General features: G+C 46.0%; 1 protein-coding gene across 2 annotated transcripts in view; it reads right to left on the reverse strand.

The window, feature by feature from the left end:
• The window catches only part of VEPH1 (ventricular zone expressed PH domain containing 1), an 82,868-nt gene that overhangs the window by 12,711 nt on the left and 43,027 nt on the right, over positions 1 to 27,130 (reverse strand). The window contains exons 9-11 of one of the 2 annotated variants that reach the window (XM_075716925.1): positions 13,880 to 14,019; positions 9,722 to 9,856; positions 4,203 to 4,320 (exon numbers count right to left, since the gene is read on the reverse strand). In XM_075716925.1, coding sequence (XP_075573040.1) covers positions 4,203 to 4,320; positions 9,722 to 9,856; positions 13,880 to 14,019 — 393 coding nt within the window. The remainder of the gene's footprint in view (positions 1 to 4,202; positions 4,321 to 9,721; positions 9,857 to 13,879; positions 14,020 to 27,130) is intronic. The other variant, XM_075716926.1, reaches the window with a different exon arrangement.

Below are 27,130 nucleotides of genomic sequence, written 5' to 3' on the forward strand. Positions count from 1 at the left end.
CTCTGGGTTAATTGCCACTTTGAGTACATCCACCACATTGCTTAAGCATAACTGCCTCTTCCCTCACAAACTCAGCCTCCAAGTGTGGTCCGGCTCCAAAAATCCTCCCAGCAACATCTGAAAAAAGCATCATTTAACTGGCATCGTAAGGCAAGATCGAGGCTTTAAGGCATAATGCTTTCCTAAGTCTGGAGGATAAATGGCATCTTGCAACACGGCATCCAAAAAATGCAACAAACCCCAACATTAACAAAAAACAAAAGACAATAATAGAAAAAGAATTTGCCTCTGAATTCCTTCTTAAGGAAGAATTTGGTTGCTAAACAGCATTGCTGAGAGGGAGAAATTACTTTCTTGTCTTTCAAAAGTATTTGAGATTTCAAAGGGTCTGTCCCACTGTGGAATGAAAATAAAAGATGTTTTCTAGCCTTTACATTTCTTACCAATTGCAGGAGACCTCCGAATCCTCTTTCTCGTCTCAGATCTTATAAACCCAAAAAGACCCTGGAGTGTCTCCCACTCTGGTACGACTTTTCCCAGCTGCCACAGCTCTACACCACCAATACTAAGGTGAATTTGTCATTCACTTGCAGATTTTTATTCCGTTAAGTGCTACCTTCCACATTTCTTTCCTACACCTCAGCTTTTTTTATGACCCAAACAATACTTTATTTTTTTGGCCTTCTAAAGGCTTTTAGAGCTGAGAAGCAAATCATGATATTCACAACGTGTCTTTCTTACAAAATTTCCTTTAAACTGAGACAAAGAGAGTAATTGCTCATAAAAAGGACAGTTGCAGTCCAAAAATACTGCGTGCCTGGTTCCTCCTGTTCGTGACCATCCTCAAAGGCATCCCTGAACTCCCAGCCCTGGCTCTGAAACAAAGGGTAAATGGTGATTTCGTAGATGCTGACATTTATTAAAGTCTTCGGGATCCTCTCCTGGGCTATGGCAGCGGAGACAGCCGGGTGGCTGGGCAGGGAGGAGGACAGGCTGGAAACCTTTCTGAGAGGGGCAGAGGCAGGCAGAGCTGCCACAACAACGTGCGCTGGCAGCCCAGAAAGCCGACCAAATCCCGGGCTGCACCCCAGCAGCATGGCCGGCGGGGCGAGGGAGGGGGTTCTGCCCCCCTGCCCCGCTCTGGGCAGACCCCCCTGCAGCCCTGCGCCCAGCTCTGGGCCCTCAGCACAGGACACGGAGCTGCTGGAGCGGGGCCAGGGGAGGCCACAGAAATGCCCCGAGGGCCGGAGCCCCTCTGCTGCGGGGCCAGGCTGGGGGGGCTGGGGGTGCTCAGCCTGGAGAGGAGGGGGCTGCGGGGAGGCCTGAGTGCGGCCTGGCAGCACTGACAGGGGCTGCAGGAAGGGGGGGGCAAGCTTTTAGCAAGGCCTGTCGTGACAGGGCAAGGAGTAATGGCTTTAAACTGAAGAAGAATAGATTCAGACTGGATATAAGGAAGAAATGTTTTACACTGAGGGCGGTGAGGCAGTGGCACAGGTTGCCCAGAGAGGCGGTGGAGGCCCCATCCCTGGGAACATCCCAGGCCAGGCTGGACGGGGCTGTGAGCACCCTGGGCTGGTTAAAGCTGTCCCTGGCACTGCAGGGGCTGGGCTGGGGGAGCTCTAAAGGGCCCTTCCCACCCAAACCATTCCATGGTTCTATGATTCTATGACCTGTGGGCAGCGATAACCCTGTGAACTCCAGGCACCACCCTTGGTGCCCTGCAGTGCTAGAGGAGCAAAAATTTTCTTCCAAATGTCCAGGCATCCTCCACGGTCTTGAGTACTCATGGTACTCAAGAAAAAGAACGCAAAGTCTCAAGTTATTGCATCTGCTGAGAAGGTAGCATTTCATGTAACACCTTAGTGCTCTATTTGCAGTTTCTTTCCATTGGGCTTTAGTCGAGGTCATACAGATAGAAGCAAGAAAAAAAGGTGAATCTAAAAAAAAGTATTTGTTTCTCCACTCCTAGAAGAGGTGGTATAATTTACAAGGGCCTGTATAAGTACCAGCATAGAGGAATGAAAGCCTAATTTGTACCCGGACCTGCTGGGCGAGCTTGATGAGGGCAGACCCCCCTTGCCCAGCTGGCCAAGCGCTCCCGCACTTGCACAGCTCCACGCAGAGCGGATTTTGGCACTATTTGGGAAGGACAGAAATGCTGCGCTGCCAGGTGGACACCGCTCAGGCTGGAGGGCAGAGCTTTGAGTATATTAATCCCTTCCGTTGACCCCGGTGTGTGAACGGAGAACCGTATGTACACACTCAGGGAAGTGGGGTCAGCACACGCATTTCATTGCAGCCTTTTCACAACAGTTAGGGGAAATGGTGAACCCTTGGGAGTGACCTGACCTTCTCCCTTGTCTCTGTGGGATATTGCGACACCAACTCTACAGCACCGCAACGTGATTTTTCACCGGCCTGAAACAACGATGAGCAAGCGCGAGTACCAAACCTCCCCGCCGCAGGCACTCCACGGCAGGCGTTGCGCTCCCGCTTCCCGAAGACCATCAGTGTCAGGCAGAGTATTACAGTTTACGCTACTCGAGATGTCAGTTCAAGTGCTCTGCAAACAGTCTCAAGAGCCTCTTGTCAGTGGCACAGAGACGGTCCCCACGTTCATAAGCTCTTGTACCAACCAAAGAGCACTGAAGGGCTCCCTGGGAATTGCTGCCTGCTGTTGCGGTCTTTTATTGCTGTTTGCCTTGAGTTCAGACCCATTTGAAAATACCAGCTTCATATTGGTCGTACTGGTGGGGTCCGGATCCTAGCCCCAAAACCGCGCTCCTGGCAGCAGAACCGCGGTGCGGTGCCACATGGACCTCCTCACACCTCATCCTGCTTCCAGCCCTTCTCAGACCTCTCCTTGGAGGACACGGTGCTTTGGCAGGAGAGCAAGGTGTCAGCTGTCCTTTGGTGACTCCAGACTAGTGTCATCGGCAAAACCCCTGGCATCAATAAGGAAATGGTGCCTCATGTCACCCCCAAGGTTTGCCTTTGCCACCTTCATCTCGTCTGTTGGCTCCGATACGGCTGTCCTACCAGCATAATGGATAGCTTGCTACAAAACCTCCCCTTTTTGGACTAGTTAAATGTCTCTGAAAATTCAAAACAAAGCTATTTCATTAAGCTTTGAAATTTTAAGCAAGACAGACTCCTTTTCCTTGTAGCTTGACAGGCGTCTATCACTGATGTGATGGACAAACCATAGCAAGACCACGGTACTGAGATGAAATTTCAGCTCAACGCATGATTTCTTTTATGGTTGTTGAATCCCACAAGACTTGTGGAAGGAGGAAGATGGTCAAACACCATGAAATGAGCACGGGCAGCCCGGCCTGCAGCAGAGGCTGTGCCACTCTCACAAGACTTACTAAATTCGGGGTTGATGAAATATAAAGAGATGCTAGCTGTTAAAATAAATAGCTGAAACAGGCAATTATTGAAAGGCTTGGCCAAAATATGCAAAGTTCTCAGCCAGAATTGTGCAGGCTTTTAGAGAGTGGCAAAAAACATCTAAGAAAAAGTCCATTGCTCCAAATTTCAGTACAGTGATCTAAAACACATGGGTCTCAGAAGGCTTCAGAAAAAAGGTCACTAGAAGCTTTTACCTGGGAAAAAGTGGATTTGCCACTCACCCTGCTTTCTAATACAGCTGAAGTATTATGTTCTTAAACACTGCCTTGTTCCTAAAAAGACACGTACTATGGATTCAATGATATAAAGGCAAATAATTCTGAGAACGAAGAAGATATGAATCGGGTGTAGTAATCGGGCCAATGTCCCCTGACATGTGGCACCTGTGCAGTCTCTAGAGGACCTGGGCCATGGTCCAGCAGATGCAGCTCCTTTATCTGGACACCGCAAGATCGCTGCAGGTCCCTCCCACTCCCCGGGGGTTAGTAGTCGTGCAGATTTATGAGTCTACATTAGTTTTGAGTTTTATCCCTCTAAGCATATGCCAAATAAGGTTTGTGCTTGACACTATATCTCACCAGAGATGCTGAGACAAGAGGAGTTTAATGGAGAATTCCAGCTAAAATAGATACTGCCTGTGCTATGCTGGGAAGTTTGCTTTCCCTTTTCCTCAACTTCTGCCACCGTCGCCAGAGACACAGCGTTGTCTGTGAGCGTCTCTCCATCCTCCACCCACCACAGCTCCACTGCCACACACAGCCCACCAGCGACGAAGGCAGACCACTTACCTGTTGCCTTTTCGGGGTTATTGCACATGAAGCACTGCCAAGTTCCCGCTTCCTCGCTGTAGCCGAATAAATCAAAGAACCTCACTTCTTCCAGGTGCATCTGCACGTGGTCCAGGTCCTAGGCCAACAATGAGAAAAAGCAAACTCGCTCAACAAGGTGAACTGCTGGTTAACAGCTTGTAACCCGAAATCACAAAGGGACGAACAGCAGGCGTCGACGAAGGTCCTCTTCCTTGTGTCTCCTGTGGGCAAACAACCTGCCAGGGCAAATGTGTTAAGCAGGACGTACGTCTCTCTAATCATTGGTAGCAGCAGCATATATATATTATATATATATTATATATATATAAACCCCAAGTCTGTAGGAGGCAGAGGACTGGTCTGGGCTTTTTTTTTGCCTCTTCCACACTGCTGCCAGCAGTTTGCTCAGCAGTCCTGCCCAGCACGTTTCCCAGCAGCTGAACCACCTTGATTACCCCCAGCCTTCTTTCAGGATTTTTTTCAATGGTCCACAAGGTAGTGGTCTCTGCTAACACCCTACAGTGCTGGGACCTTCTCCTGTCCAACCGGATCCCCCATGAAAGCAAGAGTTAGTGGCTGGGGACCATTTTATTTTATTTTTTCTTTTTTTAAAAGAAAGAATAGAACCTCTGAACCCAGCCGCCTGTGAGAAGCGCTAACACAAACGTTCAATGTGAAAGTTAATACGAATGCTTCAAAAACCCAGCAACAACGGTGCTGATTTATCTCACTCAAAACACACCCAGGTAAATGTGATGTTGATTGGTTTAGTGTGGACTTGGTAGTGTAGGTTAATGGTTGGACTGGATGATCTTAAAGATCTTTTCCAACCTAAACAATTCTGTGATTCTATGATTATTCTGCCAGTGACAAGCCAGGGAAGTAAGGATTATGCATCTGTAAAGTAAACTGAATGTCTGACTTGATCAAAGAAACCTACAGAAAGTGTATTTGCAGCTTCAAGTACGAGAAAAGCCAGAGGGTACTGTTTCTGAAGCAATTAATAACACTGCATAACTCAGTATATTTTAAACCCTGTTATTTAATTTTAAAAAAGATTGTGATCTCCCACTTAAACAAACGTTGGCGTTAAATAACAGCAACCAAGTTACCCGCTGCAAACACAAAGGGAATTGCCAGGACCACTCAGAAAACACTCCCATTTCTTTGTGTGGGATCCTCACAGATATGCAACACCGCACGCAGCAGCCCAAAGAAAACACGGATTTATGCAGTCAGTGGGGAAAACACCATCCCTTGCCAGGGACATTAGTTCAACGCACTGAATAAGGCTGTGCAAAGGACGGAGTTGTTCGATTTGGGCCTTTTCAGAGAAGCTTTAGCAAAGGAGATGGAGCAGGAGGCCGGCTGGCTCAGGGAGACCAAAACCTCTCCTCCCCAGCCTCTTTGAACCCTGGAAATGGCAGGAAACAGATTTCACAAGAATCAAAACTCCCTAGACTTCTTCAGACCTCTGGCCATCACCCCGGATAACAAGCTCAGCTGAGCCAAATGTCAAGTTTTAACTTAACGGGGAGCACAACTCGCATCACCTGAGAAGCTCCAAATGACAAAGGTTCCCTTCCCTTTCCAGGAGGAACATGCAGAGGAATGGGCTTCACAACACACAGGAAGATACTGAGCACATGACAAAGGTCCCGGACACACGTTGGCTTCGTTTGCAGGGCAGCAGCCTCACAGCCCAGCTCTTTTCTCCATCCTTGTGTGCAGAGAGGTCGCCTGTGCTCCTTGCTGCCTTGATGGGCTGCCTCGTAACACTCGGCCATGCAATTCCTTGTGCCCTGCATGCCTGTCCACTGGGTGACCCAGCTGTGGCTGCATCTGCACCTCTGCACAGTCGGCTGCTGGGCTGCCCTGCCCCAGCACACTCAAACTGGCTTATACTGGGGATCGCAGGTAAAACTTGATTATTTTGCTTTGTACCTGCTCTTTATGTGTTGCTGAAGTTCTTATTTTCCTCCAAAGGGGAATTGTATACATTCAAGGAATTTAGCTGGCTGCCATGCTGCGTAGCAGAGGCGCTGTGCAGCTTCTCTCCGTATTTCTCCTGCCGGCCTGTGGCTAGTGGATCTGACAGTCTGAGGCTCCCTGCCTCCCTTCAGATATTTCATGTGTGGTGCGGAATCCCGAGCAGATGCCTCCCTGGGCAGGAGAGCCGAGTCCTCAGGAGGGACAGACCATGCCAACCCCCTGGGTTCTCCTCTCCACTGCGGGCTCCCGACGGAGGGGCAGATGTCCCTGCGAGCAGGGGACAGCGGAGCAGGGCATGGCCAGCGACGCGCCCTGATCCTCCCGCTGTGGCATCTGGGAGGGTACAAGATGGGCAAACCAACGATGGTGCTGCTCTGAGCGGGTCCATGCGGGACATTATAAGGGCACACGGGTCACGCTGAACAAAAAGCCTAGGAGCTGCTTCTCCATCCTGTGAAAAATCTTTTAGTGGCTGCAATGAGCCAACTCGAGACTGAAAGAGAACAAATATCACTGAGATAACAATGCAGCAATCTTTCTTTTCCACTCTGTAGTCTAGTACGCTTGAAAAAATCTGCAATAAGGCACATATTTCAGGAGGGGAAGCACGAGGGAAAAGCCTAATTGGAGAGATTAATCTCATCCCCATGGTCCATCATCTTGAAAACTTCAGTGACTCCATTGTGAAAACGTGGCGCTGCTTTCTGCTGCGTAAACCGAGATAGCAAGCAGAGGAAAGGGAAGAACAGAACGAACAATGGCTTAAAATTGTTAATTATTCTTTTGCAACTCAACTTGCTGCTCAACAAAAGACTCTTGTAAGGCATCACATAAGGCTCGTAAAGTAGTCACCATCTCACTCTTCTGACACAGCATGAGTCAACACAAAGAATCCAGCAACGAGCTCAAAACCGGCTTAGTTTTTGTAACGTGGCCTGTGTGTACTTTGATAAAGAACTATGAAGCAACCGAACGGAAATCTGTAAGGATGTACATCTGGAAATGCTTTACTTCTGGCATATCTTAAGCCGTGTTGTATAAATATTTTTTGTGGCATGAGCAGGCTGCCCAGTGAAACACGACTTGCTTTCTGTAAGCCAGGTATTCGCTGCAATTCCTTGCATACGCATCCTGGGCCAAATTTAGAAATTGCTTACAGTGATGTAAATCTGAAGCTATTTCTCAGAATTTGCTCTGGAATAAATCATTGATGTAATAGATTTTCCTCCAGGTTTGCAAAATGCTCTAGAGTACATATTGAAAAAAAAAAAAGTCTAAATTAATTTACTCTGGATTAGCCACAGGGTCACAGGGCAAAAGCGGAGGAATCGCGGAGCGGTGTTGCAGCGCTGACTCCGCTGTGGTTCCTGTTGGCTGCTGGGGTCAGACCTTCCCCACGTACTCACGGCACAGAAATTCCTCAGTTCTGATAAAGTGTTCAGACGTTGCCGTCACACAACGCATAAAACTTAATATAAAATATAATACGGGATGCTGACACTGCATTTATATCAACAGATTTTAAAATATTTTAAATTAAAAGTGCTCCGCTTATTGAAACAAGCAAACACCCATAATTTGGCTTCCTGCACTACTGACAGGAGGAATAAGACTAACAACTACAATAATTTTGTCAAATCATTCACAATATTTGAAGTTCTATTAGCAATGGGAAGAACTTCTGAAACGAAAATTTCAGATTACTGCAGAAGATTAGACTGTCAAGCAAAATAAGGACTAGGTCATGCCGGGAATGCTCTGGCTAGGTTTTCTGGGAATGTAAAAGCTAAAGGAAACTTTCCTTACGGCAGGCTTAGGTCTCACTCCCAGAAAACTCGGTGGGACTTTTCTTAGTGAACTGAATAGAAATTGCACTAAAAACAAACTCACGTTCTGTATTAATAAGCAAAACCAAAACTGAGAAAGTAAATCCAGCAGCATACTGCAGAGACCAAGACTGAATATTAGTGTCTTTTACGATTTCAGACACATTACATCTGCCTGACTGTCTTCAGTCTCCGAAGGCTGTTAGGCAATCTGCAGCTCCTGGAGTTTCCAAACTTTGATTCACTGCTTAATTCTTTATATCAGTGAAGATCAGTATCTCAATTTCTAGCTCTGCTATTTTGGGAACTCAAAGATACTCTTACTGTCATGGAGTGACGGAAGTTCCCAAAATAGGCCAAATGCTAGTATCTGAGTAGGAGTGGGATTATGCAACCAATGTTCTGGAGACTAATCATGTTTCTAGGGTGTTGGACATGTTTTGTAGACTTTGTGTGCATGATGTACTACATCGAATCCTACCCGTGAAGGCATGCTCTTCCCTAAGCCCTTTATTCACCCCAAACTCTTGTACACTCCACCGGCTTGGACTTTCAACTTGGCACGGACTCAAGTTAAACCGGTATTGAACAGAAAAGCAGTCCTAATGCTTTTGGGTGAGTCAGGCTAGCATTTCAATAGCAGCTAAAATATTTAGTGCAAGCTCCGCTGTGTCTAAGTAAAACCGGCCCATAAGCTGGGTCTGAGATGTGGGGATCCCCTACTCCTTTTACAAGCCGTGCGGCAGGAGCTCCCACTTCAGTGCAGCATTATCTTGGGGGTTCAGAAGGTGTTTCTATCAAAACTCCTGTTTTTAAATCAGCCATAACCTTAGTAAATTAATCTTATTCAGCCAGACATCTTCATGCGTACAATATTCTGAGACAGAGTATTTTAAAATTGTGTTTGACAATTCATTTCATCCAACTGAGCTGGATGGAGATGGTTAGGAATAAACAGATACTTGTTTTACAATCCTACAACGTCCTTCTCCAGGAAGCCTGATTAATAGCTTTGAAATAGCATTCGCTGAAATCCCGGAGACAGTAACCAGCTTTGAAAGAGTAATCTTTTAAACTGATGGGGGTAACTAACAGTGCACGTACAAATGATCATTTCCATAAAATCCAAGTCTGTATTTAACTAGGTGAATTTCCAAGTGGCTGCCAAACTGTCCATAGTGGCATCTAATCTGAGTCTAGAGTTTGAAACTGCGAGCAGGAAAAAATCTATATGTAGCATCGCTTATTTTCATCACGTTGGGAACAATCCACATGAAGCACGTAGAAGGGGGTGGAGAACAAGCCTGGAGACCTTTCAAAGCACAGTACAAAACAACACTGTGGACCCTCTGCAGAGGTCGAAAATATAATGGCTGGTGAACACTTTTCAACGTCCCCACAAGCTGAGTGCTTCGTATATAAGGGAGGTCAGAGGCACGCGCTGTGGATCGCCGTATGGCCATCCAAGAGGACTTGGCATGGCCATAAGCACAAATGCTCGGAAGACAGCAGAGCTAAGGCAAAGAAGGGGAAGGGGCAGGGAAAGGGGTTTTGTTTTTCACGATTTGAGCACAGCAAAGACTTGCTGTAGGTGTTGTAAAGGTCTTTGTACAGCTGTTCTAAAAGTCAGGGCAAAGTTCTTCTACTATTTTTTTTCTGAGAAAAAAAAGAAAAGCTTACCTTTTGGTGTGGAAATGTGGACTGGATCATGGCAGTTTCAAAACTGTGCGTCCCCTTGAGCTGTGTCTTCTCCCACAGGGCCTTAAGGACTTGCACAGAATGACTCTGTATGGACAAAGGTTCTGCAAACAAGCTCTGAAATGTTGAAAATAGGATTTCAAGCATTTTTTACTTGGCCATTAACAAAGAACACCTTGTTCTTACAGTGGCACAGCCATGTGAATAACCAGGGATTAGTTCATTTCTTTGTAAGGAGTTATGATGGATCAATATGCACACAATTAGATAAATCCCCAAATATTTCATTTCCTTTGGGGCTTTTTTAATTGTACATTACATGTCTTTAAGGTCTGCGGCTCACCAAAGATTATCTATCAACTACCACTGTGCATAGCAAGTTGCATGTCATTTTTTGTATTGAAATGCTAGTTTATCAAAATGTTAGCAGCACTGGCCTCTGTGAACCAGGTGTAGATCTCAGTGACACGCATCTTTTTGGAAAGGACACGTCATTTACCAGTCAGTGCAGAGAGATGCTTAGCACCGCTGCGGGTTTGTATATGTTTATTTGGACCTGACCGCAGCTCTTGGTCCTTGTGCAGGGAAGAGTACACTGAACACACAGCGGGATGAAATGCAAGAGAAGCAGCTCCACAGAACACGTTCAACACAGATTCTGCTGGCAGAGTACAGGAATTTTCATCCCCTGAACATCCACAAAACAAGATGAAACCTGTCTTGGGTTGGGTGCTCTCACCTCCAAAGCTCCCTATTTCAAAGGACAGCCCGGATACAACCTTATGCTGCCTTGAATTATTCTAGTATTTCAACAGTGTTAGGTACTTCATTGTATAAACAACACACAAAGTCAATGTTACAAGAACACTACTGCAGCTGAGAGAGCTTAGCATTTCTGTCTCTATCTGCCACATGATCTTGTAATTAAAAAATGTAGCTGCATGCAGGAGCCAAGTTAAGAGCGCACAAGCAAACCTGATTTTCCATATTTCAAGTATTTGATTTCGCAATATGAACCATGTCCTTTTAACGTAGGTTTCCTGGATGGACATTCCTTCTTCTCTTTCTAAGCATAAATCCAGTGATCCTAATCCCACCCTCTGGCATCCAACTGACACAGACACACTTCAGGAAGGCACAACCAGGAATTTTTATGGTGGCTGAGGCAATGCATTTTTTCCAGCTAAGCTGTCAGAAACAGCGGGATCATTTTGTCCAAATTAAAAGGCAGAAGCAGTCAGCTCCAGACAGCCACCTGGCACGAAAAAATTGCAGCCCAATTAGTTCGTGTTTGGCAAATTTATGAGCGACTCCGGGGAAGGTGTTAGAAAGGGACACGTCAGGCAGCCCCTTACTCGCCGGTGCTACCACAGCAGCGTGACGCTGCCCCACCCGATGAGGGAAATTAAGCCATAAATCATATAGCGTTAGAGGATTATTTTAACGAATGAATCTGTGAAACTAAGCATCCTGCCTATCGAGTAAGCTCTCTAACATCACCCCTTATTCTAATTTTGTTCCTTTTGTTAATCGTCACTTAACTGCAAGACAATTTCTCAGAAATCCGCTGACATATGCTTCTCTTCCTACTGCCCCGCACTAATAATTTGCCGTTTCACAACTTCCATCAAAGGGGTTTGAAAGATGACATAACTATTCACTAATATGTTAAAAATTAAAGAGAAAGCAGGGTCATGAAATTAAGGATCTGTTCTGGAGACCTGAGAGTCTCTCTCCTCGCTTTTCCTTTTGCAGAATGCAATACCAAACAGAATGTGGAGTGACTAGCAAAAAAGGAATAAAAATACAGTAACTGGTATTGAAACCTTCAGAAACCATGTATTAGCCATCTGTCCGTGAATCTATGACAGATCTGCTGAAAACTACGTTTTTATCACCAGCTTTTCATTTAATTCATTGTCAACACGCTATGAATACATTTTATGTCAAATTTCTCTCTTGTACAATTTCACAGTCTTAAATAACGTTATCCCAGGGCTGAATTTAGTGCCCTGTGTTTCATTAGTTATATATTTAATAGGTTTACATCCGGTATTTATATATTTTATCCTGTATTTAATAGTTATGTAACCGGTACTTAAAAGCTTTAGGATTTTGAACAAAAGAAGAACATAAATTATCTGACATTAAACACCATCCTGATGCACAGCAAGCTGGAACGCTCGGTGCCACACAAGAGGAACTTTTTTTTTCCCATTAGAAAAAGCATAATAAGTTCTGTGGTTACAGCGTGCTTGCAAAGACACAAATTAAACTGCCTTGCTTCCAGCCCGGCCCCGGCAGCGCGGGGGGATTCTGCTGGGGGGTTCCTTGGCACGGGAGCCCGGGGCCAGGGGTAACACTAGCACAGCCGGAGCAAATTAGCAAGGCTATAGGGAATAAAAGCAAAGCTTTGGAAAGAGGAGCTGCAGTGGGACAAGTGGAATTACCCAGCCTGGGGCAGGGAAAGCCATGGGGAACGGGGGGACACCAGCGTTTGGGGGCAGCGTCCGGAGGAAGCAGGACCCAGCAGGGGCACGTGGGGATGGGGAAGGGGGGCAATGGGCACCTAAATGCAGAGGAATGGGGAAGGGAAGTCATATTGGCCCTGTGAGCTGGGACTGTGCGGAGCTCAATAGTCCTCATGAAGATGGAACCGGCCAGGCCAAATTCAGTCATCTGGGAAGGGGTGAAAGGGAGAGGTTTTGCAATGGAAAACGTCTCACGAAAAGGCTAGGCACCAGGGATTAGAGGTGGATCAGGGATTCACTTGTCAGTGCAACTGATTCAAACCATGAACCGCAGACAGAGCAGAGGTCGTTGTGTTAAAATCCAGCGCAGCGGCGGCGACGGCTGCGCAGCAGGGAGCGAGGCGTGCCAGCTCTGCCACCCGTCTCCTCTGCTTCTGCTCCTCCTTTCTCGTATTTCTGTGTTTTAGTACTTTTGTCCGTATTTTTCAACATCTGTTTTCCTCTTGTCAGGAATAAAACGATACATTTATAATATAATTCATTTATTCTCTCTAGGTCCTGTTAAAATGCAACCTGTTTCTTCAGGTTTTCATTTGCAGGGTAATTCACCTCCTTTATTTTCAACCTTTCCTATCGCCTTCTCACCCCTGCTTCTGCCTCTGCTCCTCTTTGCTCCCTTTGCTGTGCTCTGTCACCGTCCTCGCCTTCCCTGCCCACCTCTCGGCTTGGCTCCTGACCATCCTCGCTCCTCACCGACAGCAAAGCCCCCGTCCCCACAAACAGCTCATGCAGGCACCTCTGGAGCCATGGAGACCACTTCTGCTGAGGCAACCAAATACTCTTACTGACTTGCCTTTTAAAAACATTTTTTGTATTTATATCTAGGAGCAAGCACAGGCAAGGGTGATTTGAGCTGTTAAATTCACAGCATAAACTCGCCGTGCATGCGCATTTTAAATTTCAGATAAATTCTTTGTATTTCTATGGTTGCGTTAGGGCGCGATGAACTGTAGTGAACGGCTCCGCATAGGTTAAGAAACTGAACCTTGCTATTTTAACACAAAAGCCATCTGTTTCATCTTGAAGTGTGAATGTAGGGCCTTCTCTTACAATTTCATGGTATTTGTAACTTATTAGGAAATTCCACTTATGTCCAAACACTGGGCTGTATTTGGAAATGGTATTAAACATGAGAAAATAGCTTTAGGCTTGGTAGGAGAACAGCACTGATCAGATTTGCAAATCCTGCTCAGTCAAAACTTCTGCAGTAAGAAAATCCCCAGCGGGTGCTGCACCTCTAACCTCCACCTGCAGCCTGGGGGTTGGTTCTGGTCCCCAAAGTCCGCTGCAACGCTCCTGCTCGTTTGCAAGGCGCCTGGGACTTACTGCAAGTTTTGTCTGAATCAGGACACTAAGGTTTGGTCCCGCTTTTTCATCCCCAGGCTTTGTAATCTCTGCAGACAGTTTGAATTTGTTGTCTTTAAAAGAAACATAAAAGCTTACAAACCGCAAAATCACTTCAACCTACTCTAATGACTTTCTGAGAAATCACAAGGGTCACAAAGCACTGTGCATTAGAAGCATATTTAAAGAGATTAACCATTAAAACATTTTTTTCCCTATGTAGAAAGTTAGAATAGAGAGGTGCCACTAATTTAATTGCACACACCTGCTGAAAGAGGAGCATGATGTGGATCCACAGCGGAGGCTGCCGGCTGATGAGGGTAAAACTGGATTTACTGTACAGGCAGTAATGGCCCTTCAGGGGACAGCTGAAGAACAGCTTTGCTACGCAACTTCTAACAGTATCTAGAAATAAATATACAGAATATTAAAATCAACCACATAAAAGGCAGAGACCTAACTGCCCGTTACCAGCGTACGTGCAATCAAGCAGTGCCTGGGCGTACATTTCCACTATGGGGGTATCTCAGTCTGGGTCAACTCCTGCGGCGTTCAGAAGGGCATTGCTGTTGTCTACACCCTTAAATTAAACACAAGCCATCTACTAGAGAAATTTAGTCTCCAGTGCTTTAAATCTTACGTAGTAATCATTTACTCCCAAACGCAAAAGGTACAAGACGGCGCACAGCCAGGCTGTTTATCTTTGTGCTTGCTCATGCATTCGGTACTGTCGTTTAGCTTATCGAACCAGACAGATGTCAAAACTGTGCATCACTTATTCTTATTTAAAGAGTTGGTTGGAAAAAAGCATCCCATATTAGGAAACAGCCATATGGGAGCCTGACATCTGTGGGATCCTTGCTGAGACTTTGCGCTGCTGAAAGCCGGTGTCCGTAGGGATGGAGGAGCGCAGCGCGCGGCTCCCGGCCAGGAACGGGCTCGTTCAGCCACTGGTAAAAGCCGCGGTACTTTCCCTCTCTGCAATGGATCCCCCAGGAGCCAAGAGAGGCATAAATCCATTTACAGCACTACTGTGCGCGTAGCACGTTTGCTGTACAGGCCATCTTATAAATTCATTGTCAGAAAAACCGCAGTTTCAAAGAAGAGCGTTAATGAGTATTCACGGAGCCCTGTGACACGGCGGGGAGCCGATGGGCCAGGTCCTGCCCCGCACCGTGACGGCCCCCGGCCGCAGCCCCTCTCCCCGTCCACCCCGGAGCCCCAGCCCAAGCTCCGGTCTGCCTGAACCCGCCGTGCAGAGATGCTCTGGCTATGGCCTCGCTTCTAGGGGCTCCAGGTTCTACAAACCCCACTTCTCATCAAGCACAGAAGCTACAAGCCTGCTTGTCATACCCAATTTTTTTTTAAACACACTAAGCCAGGATGCTGGAGCTTGTGCAGCCAGTCACCGAGAGACCCAACACGCAAGGGACAGGAATCGTTGCTGCTGCCATATTGCAAGGGACAAGGCAACACAGTGACTCGTGCAAATCAGAACCTGCAGGCCACAACTGCTGGCACAGCCACAGAATTTGCAGAAAAAAAAAAAAAAAAACAAACCAAAAACCAAAAAGCCATGGAGCTCCAGGTCCAAAAGGACAAGGGACTGCAAATGCATACGCAGTTACACGCTGGGGAAGTTGGGATATGTCCGTTCACAGCTGTGACTCAGTGTCACTCTCAGTCCCAGCTCCAGTGCCCTACAGACAAAGCATCTCCAGTTCTCACTGCTCTGTCAAACGCTGATCATTTATGCCATCTGTGATCATGTCATCTGCTGATAAAAAAATCCCGCAGTGGTTACATGCAATCTGAAGGTGTCCTTTGGGATCAACAGTGCAGTAAGAAAAGCTATATGCTGCGTCATGTTACCTGACCCTGAACTTCCCGTGCTGGGTTTAACTGGAAATGAAACCCTTGAGATGCATGATTCTGCTTTTGCAAAATATTGACCTTGAACCCTCGTTTTCTGGTCTTTGGATGACTACTCATAATGATAACAGCATGTTAGGCATAACCTAGTCAGACTTCTTTATTAACTTAAAATAGCGGTATCATTTTATAGCCCCTTTGAACAGGACCAAGCGACTATCCGAGGTAAAAAGGCATGGAAAACAAAAGATGGAGATCCTTAGGTGATGCCCATGATGCAAACACGGGGAGAGCTGCACCCTCTTTGCCCAGCTGGAGAGTTGAACTTGGAAGGGGAGGGGAACAACCAGCCCCACCAGCTGCTGCTGCCGCACTTGTTTCCTAGCTAAAGACAGAAATGACACACAGACAGACGGACAAACTGCCCTGCCCTTGCAGATCAGCCCGCTAGACTGACCCATGCACAAAGCCACCGGTGCTTGCCTCTCCTGTGGCCCTGTCCTGCCGGCGCCTGCAGAGCCCAAGCCGAAGCGTTTTCAGGGAGAACGGAGAGCAGCGCAGGCGCCAGCGGAGTCGGCCAGCCAGGTCTCACCGTGCGGCGTCGGCAGAATGAATCACACAGCTGAGAAGGCTGACACGGGCCAGCTGCGCAGGGAGCATTACTCAGAGCCTAGCGCTATGCTGGTGAGTCACTGTGCAGTGAAGGTGTAGGAATAAAATGCTGTAAGGAAATATCCTGGCTGGAAAAATGAGTTCTAACTTTTTAGAAAATGCAGCTAACGAGAGACAGTTTAAACAGTGCAGCCTTCTGGAGCTACTGACAGTGAGAGCCAGCAACAAGGAAGACTGATATCAGAAGGCAGCCTTTCTGTCCAACAATAGACCGCCTTGAAATACTTCTTGGTTTTAACATTTTTCATCCAATCAAGATGTGAAAGCATAGGAGAGAAATGTAATAAATTCTGTATTTCACATAAAAACACCACATATGAGGAAGGAGTTTACCAGAGGTACAAAAGGATGGGTCCCTTGAGCAAAAGTATCAATGCATCAAATTATCACTAAAACCGCAGAAAATTCAAAACTGGGATGTTGGATCCAGCTGAAGATGCTACAGAGAGGCCAGATGGCTGTTAGGCTGGGGGAAAAAACTTCAGAAGCTGGCAAGCGGAAACCACTTTATTATCCTTTGACCAAGCTGTTTGAATTTGCTGAGAAATGGAATTCACTGGTGTCAAGCTGGGACTGCAGAGCTCATTGAGACTCCACTGTAGCAATGAGATCTGAGATGTAAAGGCACGGGAAGATTAAAGTTAGACTCTACAAAAACCAGTAGAGTCACTACGCATACTGTGGGGAAACACACACAAGCCAAGACAATATGTAATATTTGGAAGTCAACACAAGAACCCAACCAGATTGTACCGACTGTAGAGAAAAGGATGATAACAGCACTCCCTCCTCAAAGCATCACTTACATGGTGTAATTGGCAACGTTACAGCAGATGAAGCTTGGATTATCTGGAAACCAATGGAGTGTTCATTAATCTTTAATCATAGGCAGGTGCATAAACCAATATGGGGCCAGAAGGAGAAAGCAGAAGAAAAGCCACAGGCACTAGGAGGTCAGCGGGTCAGAGCAGGTGGTGAGCTTTCCTCCCAGTCAGGGACTTCATGAACCAAGTCAAAATGATGTTGAGCTGAAGAGGACCTCAAACATCTTCCAGATCACTCCCCTCCAAAGACACAGGAGGAAGGGTGTAGACCAGTCCTGGCTCTCCTAAACCATGGGTGAGCTAACAAGAAAACCCATCCATATTTGTCTCTAGAGAGTGCATTTAGCAGAGGACAACTTTGAAGATATTTGCTTTGCTCTGAGACAGCAATGGAAAGAGGACCTGAAGTGGGGCCACTGCTCTTGGCTTCACTGAACATACCAAAAAAAGAGGCACACTCACTGGTGTTAGGAAATGCAGCACTCTTTCCTCCTATGTAGGCCTGAAAAAATTAATATATTACTGGAAAATACTGCCTTGAGGAAGGGAAGAATCTGCATGAAGTGGCGGCTTGATGGCAACCATCGGGCATTTGCAGGCTGCTCTTTGAAGATGACAATATTGATTTGTGCACATTGACTAAATCCTAAAGAATGTGGAAGTGCTGTTTGGGTCGTGTCAATCGCCCGAGCACAAACACACTCTAAGATCTACAGTGGGACAATATTAGAAATGTACGACCGCAAGCTTTCAGCGGTAGAAAGCCAGGGCTTAAAGTTAAACCAACAAAGATGCAAAAGCTGCTAAAGAGTTCTGAAAGATGACAGTTCTGAAAAGAAAACTTAGCTGCAGATCACAGATATACCATGCCCTTAAGCAACACGCTCACCTTAGCAGGAAAAGGATGGGGCATAAAATCCATTACTCTTGGATTAGTGGCTATGGGGAAAATTTGAGTTTAACCTAATTACCCAAACCTGCTGGTTCATACCCAAACCCGCCAGTGTTCATGTTCAATGTAAATGAGGAGTTTGAGAAACTGAAGGAGTGAATTGGAGCCACCCTAAGTCCTGGGATGTATTAAAGCACAAAACTAAATGATGTCTCCAAGGAGGCTGTTGACAGAACGCTCTTCCAGCAGCATGGTCCAAACTAAAGGCCCCTGGTTTATGCATCACAGACGCTAACAAAACCTTAACTTCAATACACTCAACAAGTAGTAGAGGCTTGGCCTTGGTCCAAGTGTGTGAAAAAGTTTAATGCTTCATTTGGGGAAATCCCTCTTAGCTAAAAGTGACCATAAACCACGTACTGCCACTGCGAAAAGGAGCTGGAAGTCACTGCCTTCCTCTTCAGTGAGTACGGCGGTTATTTTTCCAGTTACAAATGTATGAATTGACAAGAAACCTGGGAGGCATTTAAAGGCTGCAGGCAAACACTGGAGTGCATTAAACAACCATACAAGGCAGCAGAGTCCAGAGCTAGATTTCTTGTCATCACAGTAGGTCCACATCAAACTGATTAAATCCCACCTGGGATTCGATGGGACTGTGAAGGAGGTTCCTAAATGCTGCAGAACAAAAAATTGCAAAGGATATATGGAGAGACACAAAAACCTAGCAAATTGCTTAGCAAGACGTTATGGATGACATGGAGAAAAATGCTGGGGCTGATAACACGTGCCAAAATGAATGTAAGCTGAAGTGCTGGAGTCCATGCTGGCTGAGCAAAAAGTTAGTTCCTAGAAAAAAGCAGCATTCATTTGTCAATACCAACTGAAAAAGCCTCCTACTCAGACAGTCTTCAAAGTTTTGGTATGAGATGAGCGATTACTCGTAGCTATTTCTGCTACATTTGATATGTTGAATTTGGCAATGTCTGACAACAAGCCAAAGTTTACTACATGTGGTTTTCAATGGTTTGCAATGAACTACCAGTTTTAACGTGTGACAGCTAATCTCAGTTATCCCAAAGTCAGTGGAAAGCAGTATTTAAATAATAAACCTATTCTGATGAAGGCTAAGATGACCCTGGTCCATACAGCACTGTTGCATTGTATTTCACTCAAATGCAAACCAACACACCACTACCATGGGAATTAATTTTTATGGTCATGGGAGACCTGTAAATAGACAGGCAAGGCAAAATGAGTTTCTTGTCATCATCTGGGTACATGAAGCTGCCCAGAATGAAGCTGGGCACATTTTCAGGAAAATGATGTGTCAGAAAAATATCTACATTGTGCCATTTCATCAAATGTTTAAAATGGAAAAAAAAAACCCTGATCATTTTAATTAATAGCATCATCAGAGACTGACCCACAGCATGTGAGATTGGCACACTGGATGTACACACGCTGCAGAATAACCAGTGGCTCGTTGTATCACTAACTCCCGCACAGAGACAGACCTCTAACTAAAAATAGGAATTGTAATAGTCGCATAGGTTGAGTCATAGTCTTCCAAAATTTGACAGCATCCACTGCAGGTGAAGGAGCAGAACCGAAAGCGCTGCCTTCCTGCAGTACTGCCCACTGGAGCACTTCCCACCCAGGAACGTGCACTCCTGCTCACAAGTAACCAAGCGCTCAAGTGTCTGGCCAAAGTTTTGAGAGATCTTTAACCACTGCAGCTTTCTCTTTCTAGCATTAGGAATAACAAAATAGGTTTAAACTTTTATTCAAATGTAACCATGGCAGTAGAGTTCTCTTGTACTACACCCCATATAAAAACATTGCAGAGGTTGTAAATATTATTCAACAAGTTATCGGAGTCTATTGTGCTCAAAATATCCCCCAAAATGTCTGTGTTAGATATGGCAAATGTTATCCTAGCAGCCAGCTGTTAGACACTTTTCTGTGCTACATTTTCAAGAAGCCATATGAAAGCATTGAATGTTTCTAGAAGCGACAACATTACTCTTTACCAGTATTTCCCCACCTGTGTAGCAATTTCGATTCAGAGCCTATGCACTGTATCCCACTGTGGCAGAGTAATAACATTCACCGTGGGTTTTGATATTTCTAGTATAATATTGCACTTTTAAAATATCTTGTTCAAGGATCCCAAAGAACCATCACTTAAACCTCAAAATGTCCAAAGAACCATTACTTAAACCTCAAAATGTCCATCACAGGAGGTAGTTTTTGCTGTACCTTGTGGATAAGTTAGAAGCGGGGCAGGATCACGTAGGAGTGAAGCATGCATGCAACACATCCACGTTCATACTTGTGCTCAGACACACTTTAACAGAGAATGAAAAAGGTGCTTTTAAAATCATTGCATTATTTACGAATTGCATGTACTTATGTACTCAGTATGGTACGCAGCTTAAGAAGATACATATTGGGCTTTCCTAAAACACGCATACATAAATCGGCTGAGCTTTAGCTAAGCTCTGTTGCATACTTTTCCCAGTCCATCATTGCAATGTTATATAAAATACTATGAACCAAATATCAACCTTGCGTAACCCCAACGGATTTTAGAGGAGTTAAAGCAGAGATAATACATCATAGCAAGACCTCTTCACACCTATGAAACTCGAAGGCAGTCATTTCTAGGGAAAACAGCTCTCTGCATTTGCACTTGGCAATGCACAGCGGCTGACAAAGGGGAATCTGATGAGCGAGCGGGTATCAGGTCTGTAGGTTTAGCTAGGAAAGGGAAGCATACAAAAACTTTTGCTAGGAAGAACAAAAATAAATCACTCGCAGGCTTGAGTTAGCAAAAAAGCTTTGAAGGTGAAAAGAAACCAGTCTCAGCCTGCAAAGGTGGAGACAACTCGGTTCCCTGAATCTATGTGTAATTCCCCACGCGGAAATGCGTAACCACTCACCCTGACTTTGCCTGGTAAGGAAAGATGAACTTAGCCCCGAAGAAACTTTCGGGATATCAGTAAGATACGACACACAGGAGATTCCCGTCAACAAAACCTGCTTGCTCTGCAACAGCTCCCCCAGCACATGGCACTTCTTGGTGAACGCCGGTAATCCAATGTTGAGTAAAGGTCCTTTTGATGTCAGTTAAAGCAATGAAGTCCAAATTACGGCAAAGATTGATCTGCAACTCTTTAAAATAATTGGTCAAAGGTATGTAAGGGAGAGAGGAAGGAAAAAGTTAACTAGTTTTCCCTGAGGACATTAAGCCAATTGCGTTGGTCACATTTAAGCTACATATTTACAGACTCTAGAACCAGTTTTGTACTTTAAAAACTACTGTCGCTTCTAAATGCGGAAAGCAAATTTGAAGCAGGATGTTTATGCCAGCTTCTATTGCACTGAGTAACCTGTCCCATCTGACTTAAATTGGGATTTATGGAAACACCGTTTCAGCCACTAGACCTGTGACTCTAATAGCATTTCTGTACTGCACGGGCTCGTAGAGGCTTTGACTGTGGAAAAGGAAAGAGAAAAGAAAAAAACCCAGAGGCAGACTTGTCTTAAGACTATTTAAGAGCGCTAGCTCTTGGAGCTGGATGATGGATACGATCGTTTTGTTTGGGCCAGGAAAATCCCTTGTACGTGTCAACACGTCAAAAGATAACTGCACGAGGAGGAAAGGGACAAGCTCAGGGACAAGATGATACGACAGCAGGTCTGTCTTCAGCGTGGCATTGACTTAGTATAGGCGGTCACGGGGAAATGCACACACCGCCTTGGTCTGAACGCCAGTCACCCTCGTGGGCGTGCTGCTGCTGTATTACTCACGTGAAAAACGAACTTCTCATGCACCCGTGAGCTGCTGTCGGCCGAGCCATGCTCTGACTTTCTCAGAGAGAATTACGGCACATTTTGTACGTCTTGTCAGCACTCCCTTTGGTAACGGCAGAGAAACCAATTTCTCAGCACTTGGGATCTCAGCCTGTGCCCCCACATCCAGGTGGAAAGGTGGCCAGCCTGGACCTACCCCATACTCGGGGACAGGCCAGCAAGCTCTGGGGCAAAACAGGTTTCTTAGGTGAGAATTCTGTGTATGTTGATGAGAGTTTTGTTTAGGCTAAGCAGCAGCTCAGTTAACTGGGCAAAGGAGAACAGTTCGTAGCTCTGCTTCACCTCATTAGCAGCAAAGGAATACCTACTGCTGCTGAGTAACCGCGACAACACACTGAACAGAGGGGACAACTGCTTGTTTTATCCAGTGACTATGAATTATCCCTATTGGCGAGCACCTAAGAGCAAACCTAAGCCAAGACATTTTCGGGGTCTGTGCATCCCTCCGCTCAAGCAGCTCCTCATCTCAGCCTGCCCCGGGCATCGTACCCAGCTGCGCCCGCGTCCTGCTCTCCTGCATCGCTGGCAGCAGCAGCTGGTGACGCTTGGACACATCTCCATGAAGAAGGACGAGTTCTCCTCCTTCCTCAGCCTGGCTTTGGCTTGGCTGGGAAGGAGAGTCCGAGTAACACCAGGAAAGGATTTTAAACCATGAAGAACATGCGAAAGGCAATGCAAGGCACAAAACAACCCCACATAGTCACCGAATGCCCCAGGTGGCAGAGACTGATCCAGAACCCAGAGAAACGCTCCCCCAGACAAGAAACATTTCTCATCACATCTGTTGGCAAGTCTCAAATTTCTAGCAAGAGAATAAGCAACAACTTGTTTTTCCTACAGGAAACAAAAGAATATATGTTGCAATTTTAAAGTTTGCTACTAAGTGGTTGTGCCTGGGGAAAAAGGACAAAATATAAAGAGAAGAATGTCAGTAGAGCTGTTAATTGTTGTTTATTCCAGCTTAACATGCTGGCCTAAACCAGGAGGGACATAGGCAAGTAGGTACAGAGTCACTGGTTCTGGGAACAATTAATGCATTATTTGATTTATATTGATAATCCTTTACTATTAAATCAAATCTGTTAATAGGAATAAAAGTATGCTCATAAATTTCCCAGATAGAATCAAACCCATCCATAAACATGAAACCAGAGAAGAAGAAATGTATAGAACTTTCAGCATTTCCATTTTAAGCCTTTTGCAGCTTCCTCAGTTTCCTTTTCCTGATCTCTTGAGTTTGGATTACAAATAAGCATGCAAACAATAAGCATGTTTATAGGAGAAGAGGATGATTTTTAAATCAATCAACTTTAAGAAATGCTGTTTTAGATTTTTTTTAACACTACTAGCTTTGTGTGCGTGCCACAACTCAGTCCAATAGATTCACCTCCAGTAAGTTACACAAAAATTAATGGAGAAGGCACGACTGTAATGGGGTCTGGACAGCCACTACAATGCACTCAGTACACCAAGGCCAAATCTGAGTGGCAAGTGCCACATTTGAGAAGATACAGATCAGCTTAACTTTATAAACCCCTTTACCATCAGGGTAATGAAAAGCCTACGTCATTTGGGAAGGTACAACAGTAAAACATCTCTGCTACGTTGTCCCACCTTCAGAAGCAGAAGTGCATTTACCTTTCCACTGCCTCTATCGATGACTGATGCGCAAAGAGCCTACAAGGCGTGCGCAGGAAAGCCGGGTCCTGGGAAAACGTCCCGCTCCTGCCGCTGCCTGGCTCCTCCGTGTCCCAGCCGCATCCCTCAGCCACCTCTGCCCAGCACCCCCAGCCTGGCAGAGGGCTGCTGGCTCACCCTGCCTGCACAGCGGGCACAGCCAGCTCCTGGAGGAACCATTAGGTCCATCCTGGTCCAACCCAGAAGCTCAGAAGTCAAAGTCCTCTGGTTTAGCTTTCCCCCCAGGAGCGTGATAACACCACCCCGCCGGGAATCTCCCAGCTACCAGGTAAAGCGCATCTGGAGACCAGCCTGTTTAAACTGATGCTTCCAGACTAGGCGTAAAGCACACGTGATTTGCTATTATCACGTATGTGAGGGCAGCAAGTTATGAGCGTGTTCGTGTTCCTATTACGCTCCCCGTTGAGCCGGGAGTTTCTCTGTGGTTTGACGACGCAGATCACCATGAGCGCGATGGCCATCCTGTGAGTTAGCACTTGCATTCTCGCTGCCAGCCCTCACATTTGGGATGCGTTTGAAATACCAGTCCTGTAGAATAAAATGCCAACTAATACTTTTTTTGGCCTAGCAGCAGCAGAGTTCATCTCTGGAAATGCTGGCCTGAGCCTATGCAACTTTGTGGTCCCACTGAAGGAGCACAGGTCCATCTGTTCCAAATCAACGTTTGGCTTATGGAATGCTGGAATTTATCAGACCAGTGCAGGGGCGAGCACTGCAGGGGAGCAATGAGCTTTTCCATCTACACCGTCATATGGTACCGATTATCTCTCAGTACAGCATAAAACATAATAACAACCAGATTTAGGGCCAGTGTACAGCAACCTGTTTCCCCTGCCGCCTCCTCCTCTTTCAGCATTCTGTCATTAATCCCACAACATGTTTGCTGTTTGTATTTCCTCCTGTAGGGCACTGAGGAGCCAGGAGCAACTTACTACTATAAAATGGTTATAATATTTTTCATTGGATGGCATCGCATTTTGAATGTGGCTTCAGTGACCAAGCATTGAATGATGCACTAGATCTCCCTGGGCTCTGTCCTTTTAAAAAGGAGGCTAGGCAGGCTGGAGATGTGCAATTCCTTCAGTATCATAGAATCATAGAACGCTTTGGGTTGGAAGGGACTTTTAGAGCTCCCCCAGCCCAAGCCCCCTGCAGCGAGCAGGGACAGCTTTAACCAGCCCAGGTTGCTCACAGCCCCGTCCAACCTGACCTTGAATGTTGCCAGGGATGGGGCCTCCACCACCTCTCTGGGCAACCTGTTCCAGTGCCTGACCACCTTCATTGTAAAAAACTTCTTTCTAATGTCTAGTCTAAATCTATTCTTCTTCAGTTTAAATCCGTTATTCCTTGTCCTTATCCTCTACACACATATATTATCAAATGCTTTCTTTCCAACAGCTCACTCGACACTCAATGCTCTGAGCTGTAGGCATTAATGGTGGCATTTTTATCCCAATTATCTAAAGAGCAAGTAGAACTAGAGTGGAAAATAAGGACCTGCCCTCAAGTTATAACCAAATCCAGCAGCTGGACAAGCTTGTGACTGGGAACCATCTGACACCAGCCACTCCCAGCAGCAGGGTACGCATGGCCATGCACTTGATTGACCATCCCTACGCGTCTGGGAAACACGAATACTAAGTCAAAAAATCATCCAACATGCAGGGTTCAAGGTGAGACCCAGCAAGGCTAGAGCAGGTAGAGCCTGCCAGCTGCTCAAGAGCCCCATGCTGCACACAGGGGTAATTGGGACTACACCAGGTAAAACAGAGCAGGCTCTGGTCTCAGCTGGATGTTGTGGCACTCCCGAAACCAGCTCTGGCAGGCCACAACATAAATAATGCCTAATACCCTCACTACAAGAAGGATGTTGAGGTGCTGGAGCGTGTCCAGGGAAGGGCAGCGGAGCTGGGGCAGGGTCTGGAGCACAGGGCTGGTGGGGAGCGGCTGAGGGAGCTGGGGGTGTTCAGCCTGGAGAAGAGGAGGCTGAGGGGAGACCTGATCGCTCTGCAGCTCCTGGCAGGAGGGGGCAGGGAGGGGGGTCGGGCTCTTCTCCCAGGGAACCAGCGATAGGATGAGAGGAAATGGGCTCAAGTTGTGCCAGGGGAAGTTTAGATTGGATATTAAGAAACATTTCTTCATGGAAAGAGTGGCCAAGCATTGGAATAGGCTGCCCAGAGGGGTGGGGGAGTCCCCATCCCTGGAGGGGTTCAAAAAATGGGCAGAGGTGGCACTTTGGGACATGGTTTAGTGGGCATGGGGGTGTTGGGTTGATGGTTGGACTGATGATCTTGAAGGGCCTTCCCAACCTTAATGTTTCCTAGTTTTATTTTCATTAAAAACTAATCCAGCCACCAAGGCAGGAAACATGAAATGAATTATTGCTCTCCCCTTGATTGGTTTAGTGGTGGACTTGGCAGTGTTGGGTTAATGGTTGGACTGGATGATCTTAAAGGTCTTTTCCAACCTAAACAATTCTGTGATTCTACAGGAATGCCATCCTTCACCTAAGCCTTTCAAAACCTGCTCAAACCATTGCCTGCACTGTCTCTCCAGGAGAGTACATGAGACCTAGAAAAGCAGAAAGGCTGAAGGACCTTTCAGAGAGCGCCTACTGCAGCCAGCGGAGAAACTGCAAATGCAACACGGGGACCTTGAACACGGGCTCTTGTTCTTAACCACTGGGACCCCAGCCACACTGAGGCAGCGGAAATCCTGCCCAGCATATGCTAAAAAGCAATAACCAAACTTGGGAGCATTCAGGAAACTATAGATGCACAAGTCTGGGCCACTGCCATCTGCAAGATCCTGGAGGTACTGATAAGATATAAGATCACAAACCATCTGGAAAAATACGGGCTGATGAAAACTACGTTGCTTAGCTCCATGAAAGCTAAAATGCCTGACAAATATGGTGGCCCCCCCTTTTTTTTTTTTTTGGTGTGTGTGTGTGTAAGATCGACAGGATTAAGAGGATTAAAGTGATGAACATGACCTAAAAGAATGCCTCAAATTGCTTAAGGTATGGCAGAGATGTGAATCTCGGCAAAGTGGTTCAAACTAAGCAGGAACTGAACCAAACCATCAGCCCCAAACTGAAACAAGCTAAAATAAATGGATTTTTGTGGTTTCAGAAGCCGCCTTTCTGCCCCAGTTTAAATCCCCTCTCTGACTGCAGTGTTAGTTCCAAAAGATTCACTTACACACATACGCAGACGCATCTGGTAAGCTGTTGTAGCTTGTCTGTCTTCAAAACACCCTCAACTTGACCATTTTCTTAGTATAAGACATTCTGGCCAACAGCCCAGTCTTAACCCTGCTTCTGCTGTAGGTTCATCACCCAATTCACAACTCTCCTCTGCCTGAAGCACACGCAGCCAAAAATAGTAAATATAAATGAGATAACAGAGCTGAGGACATGTCAATTTTTCAATGTGTATAGGAGGCACCTTCAAACTGCCACAGATCATGGATCCACCCTTACAGTTCTTAACCTGTATCTTTTCACAGCTGTAAAATCTAGCACTTAAGTTAATACTACATAAATTTTGATATATACTATAATTCGAATGAGCTTATAAGTCAACAAGGAGACTGAAAAACACACCCTGTAAAGCAAAAGTATTTTGTGAAGGCTAAGACCTACACAGCAAATGTCTGACTCAATAGTAAAAAAGGA

Source organism: Pelecanus crispus, chromosome 9 (genome assembly GCF_030463565.1).
Source record: "Pelecanus crispus isolate bPelCri1 chromosome 9, bPelCri1.pri, whole genome shotgun sequence".
Classification (NCBI taxonomy): Eukaryota; Metazoa; Chordata; class Aves; order Pelecaniformes; family Pelecanidae; genus Pelecanus; species Pelecanus crispus.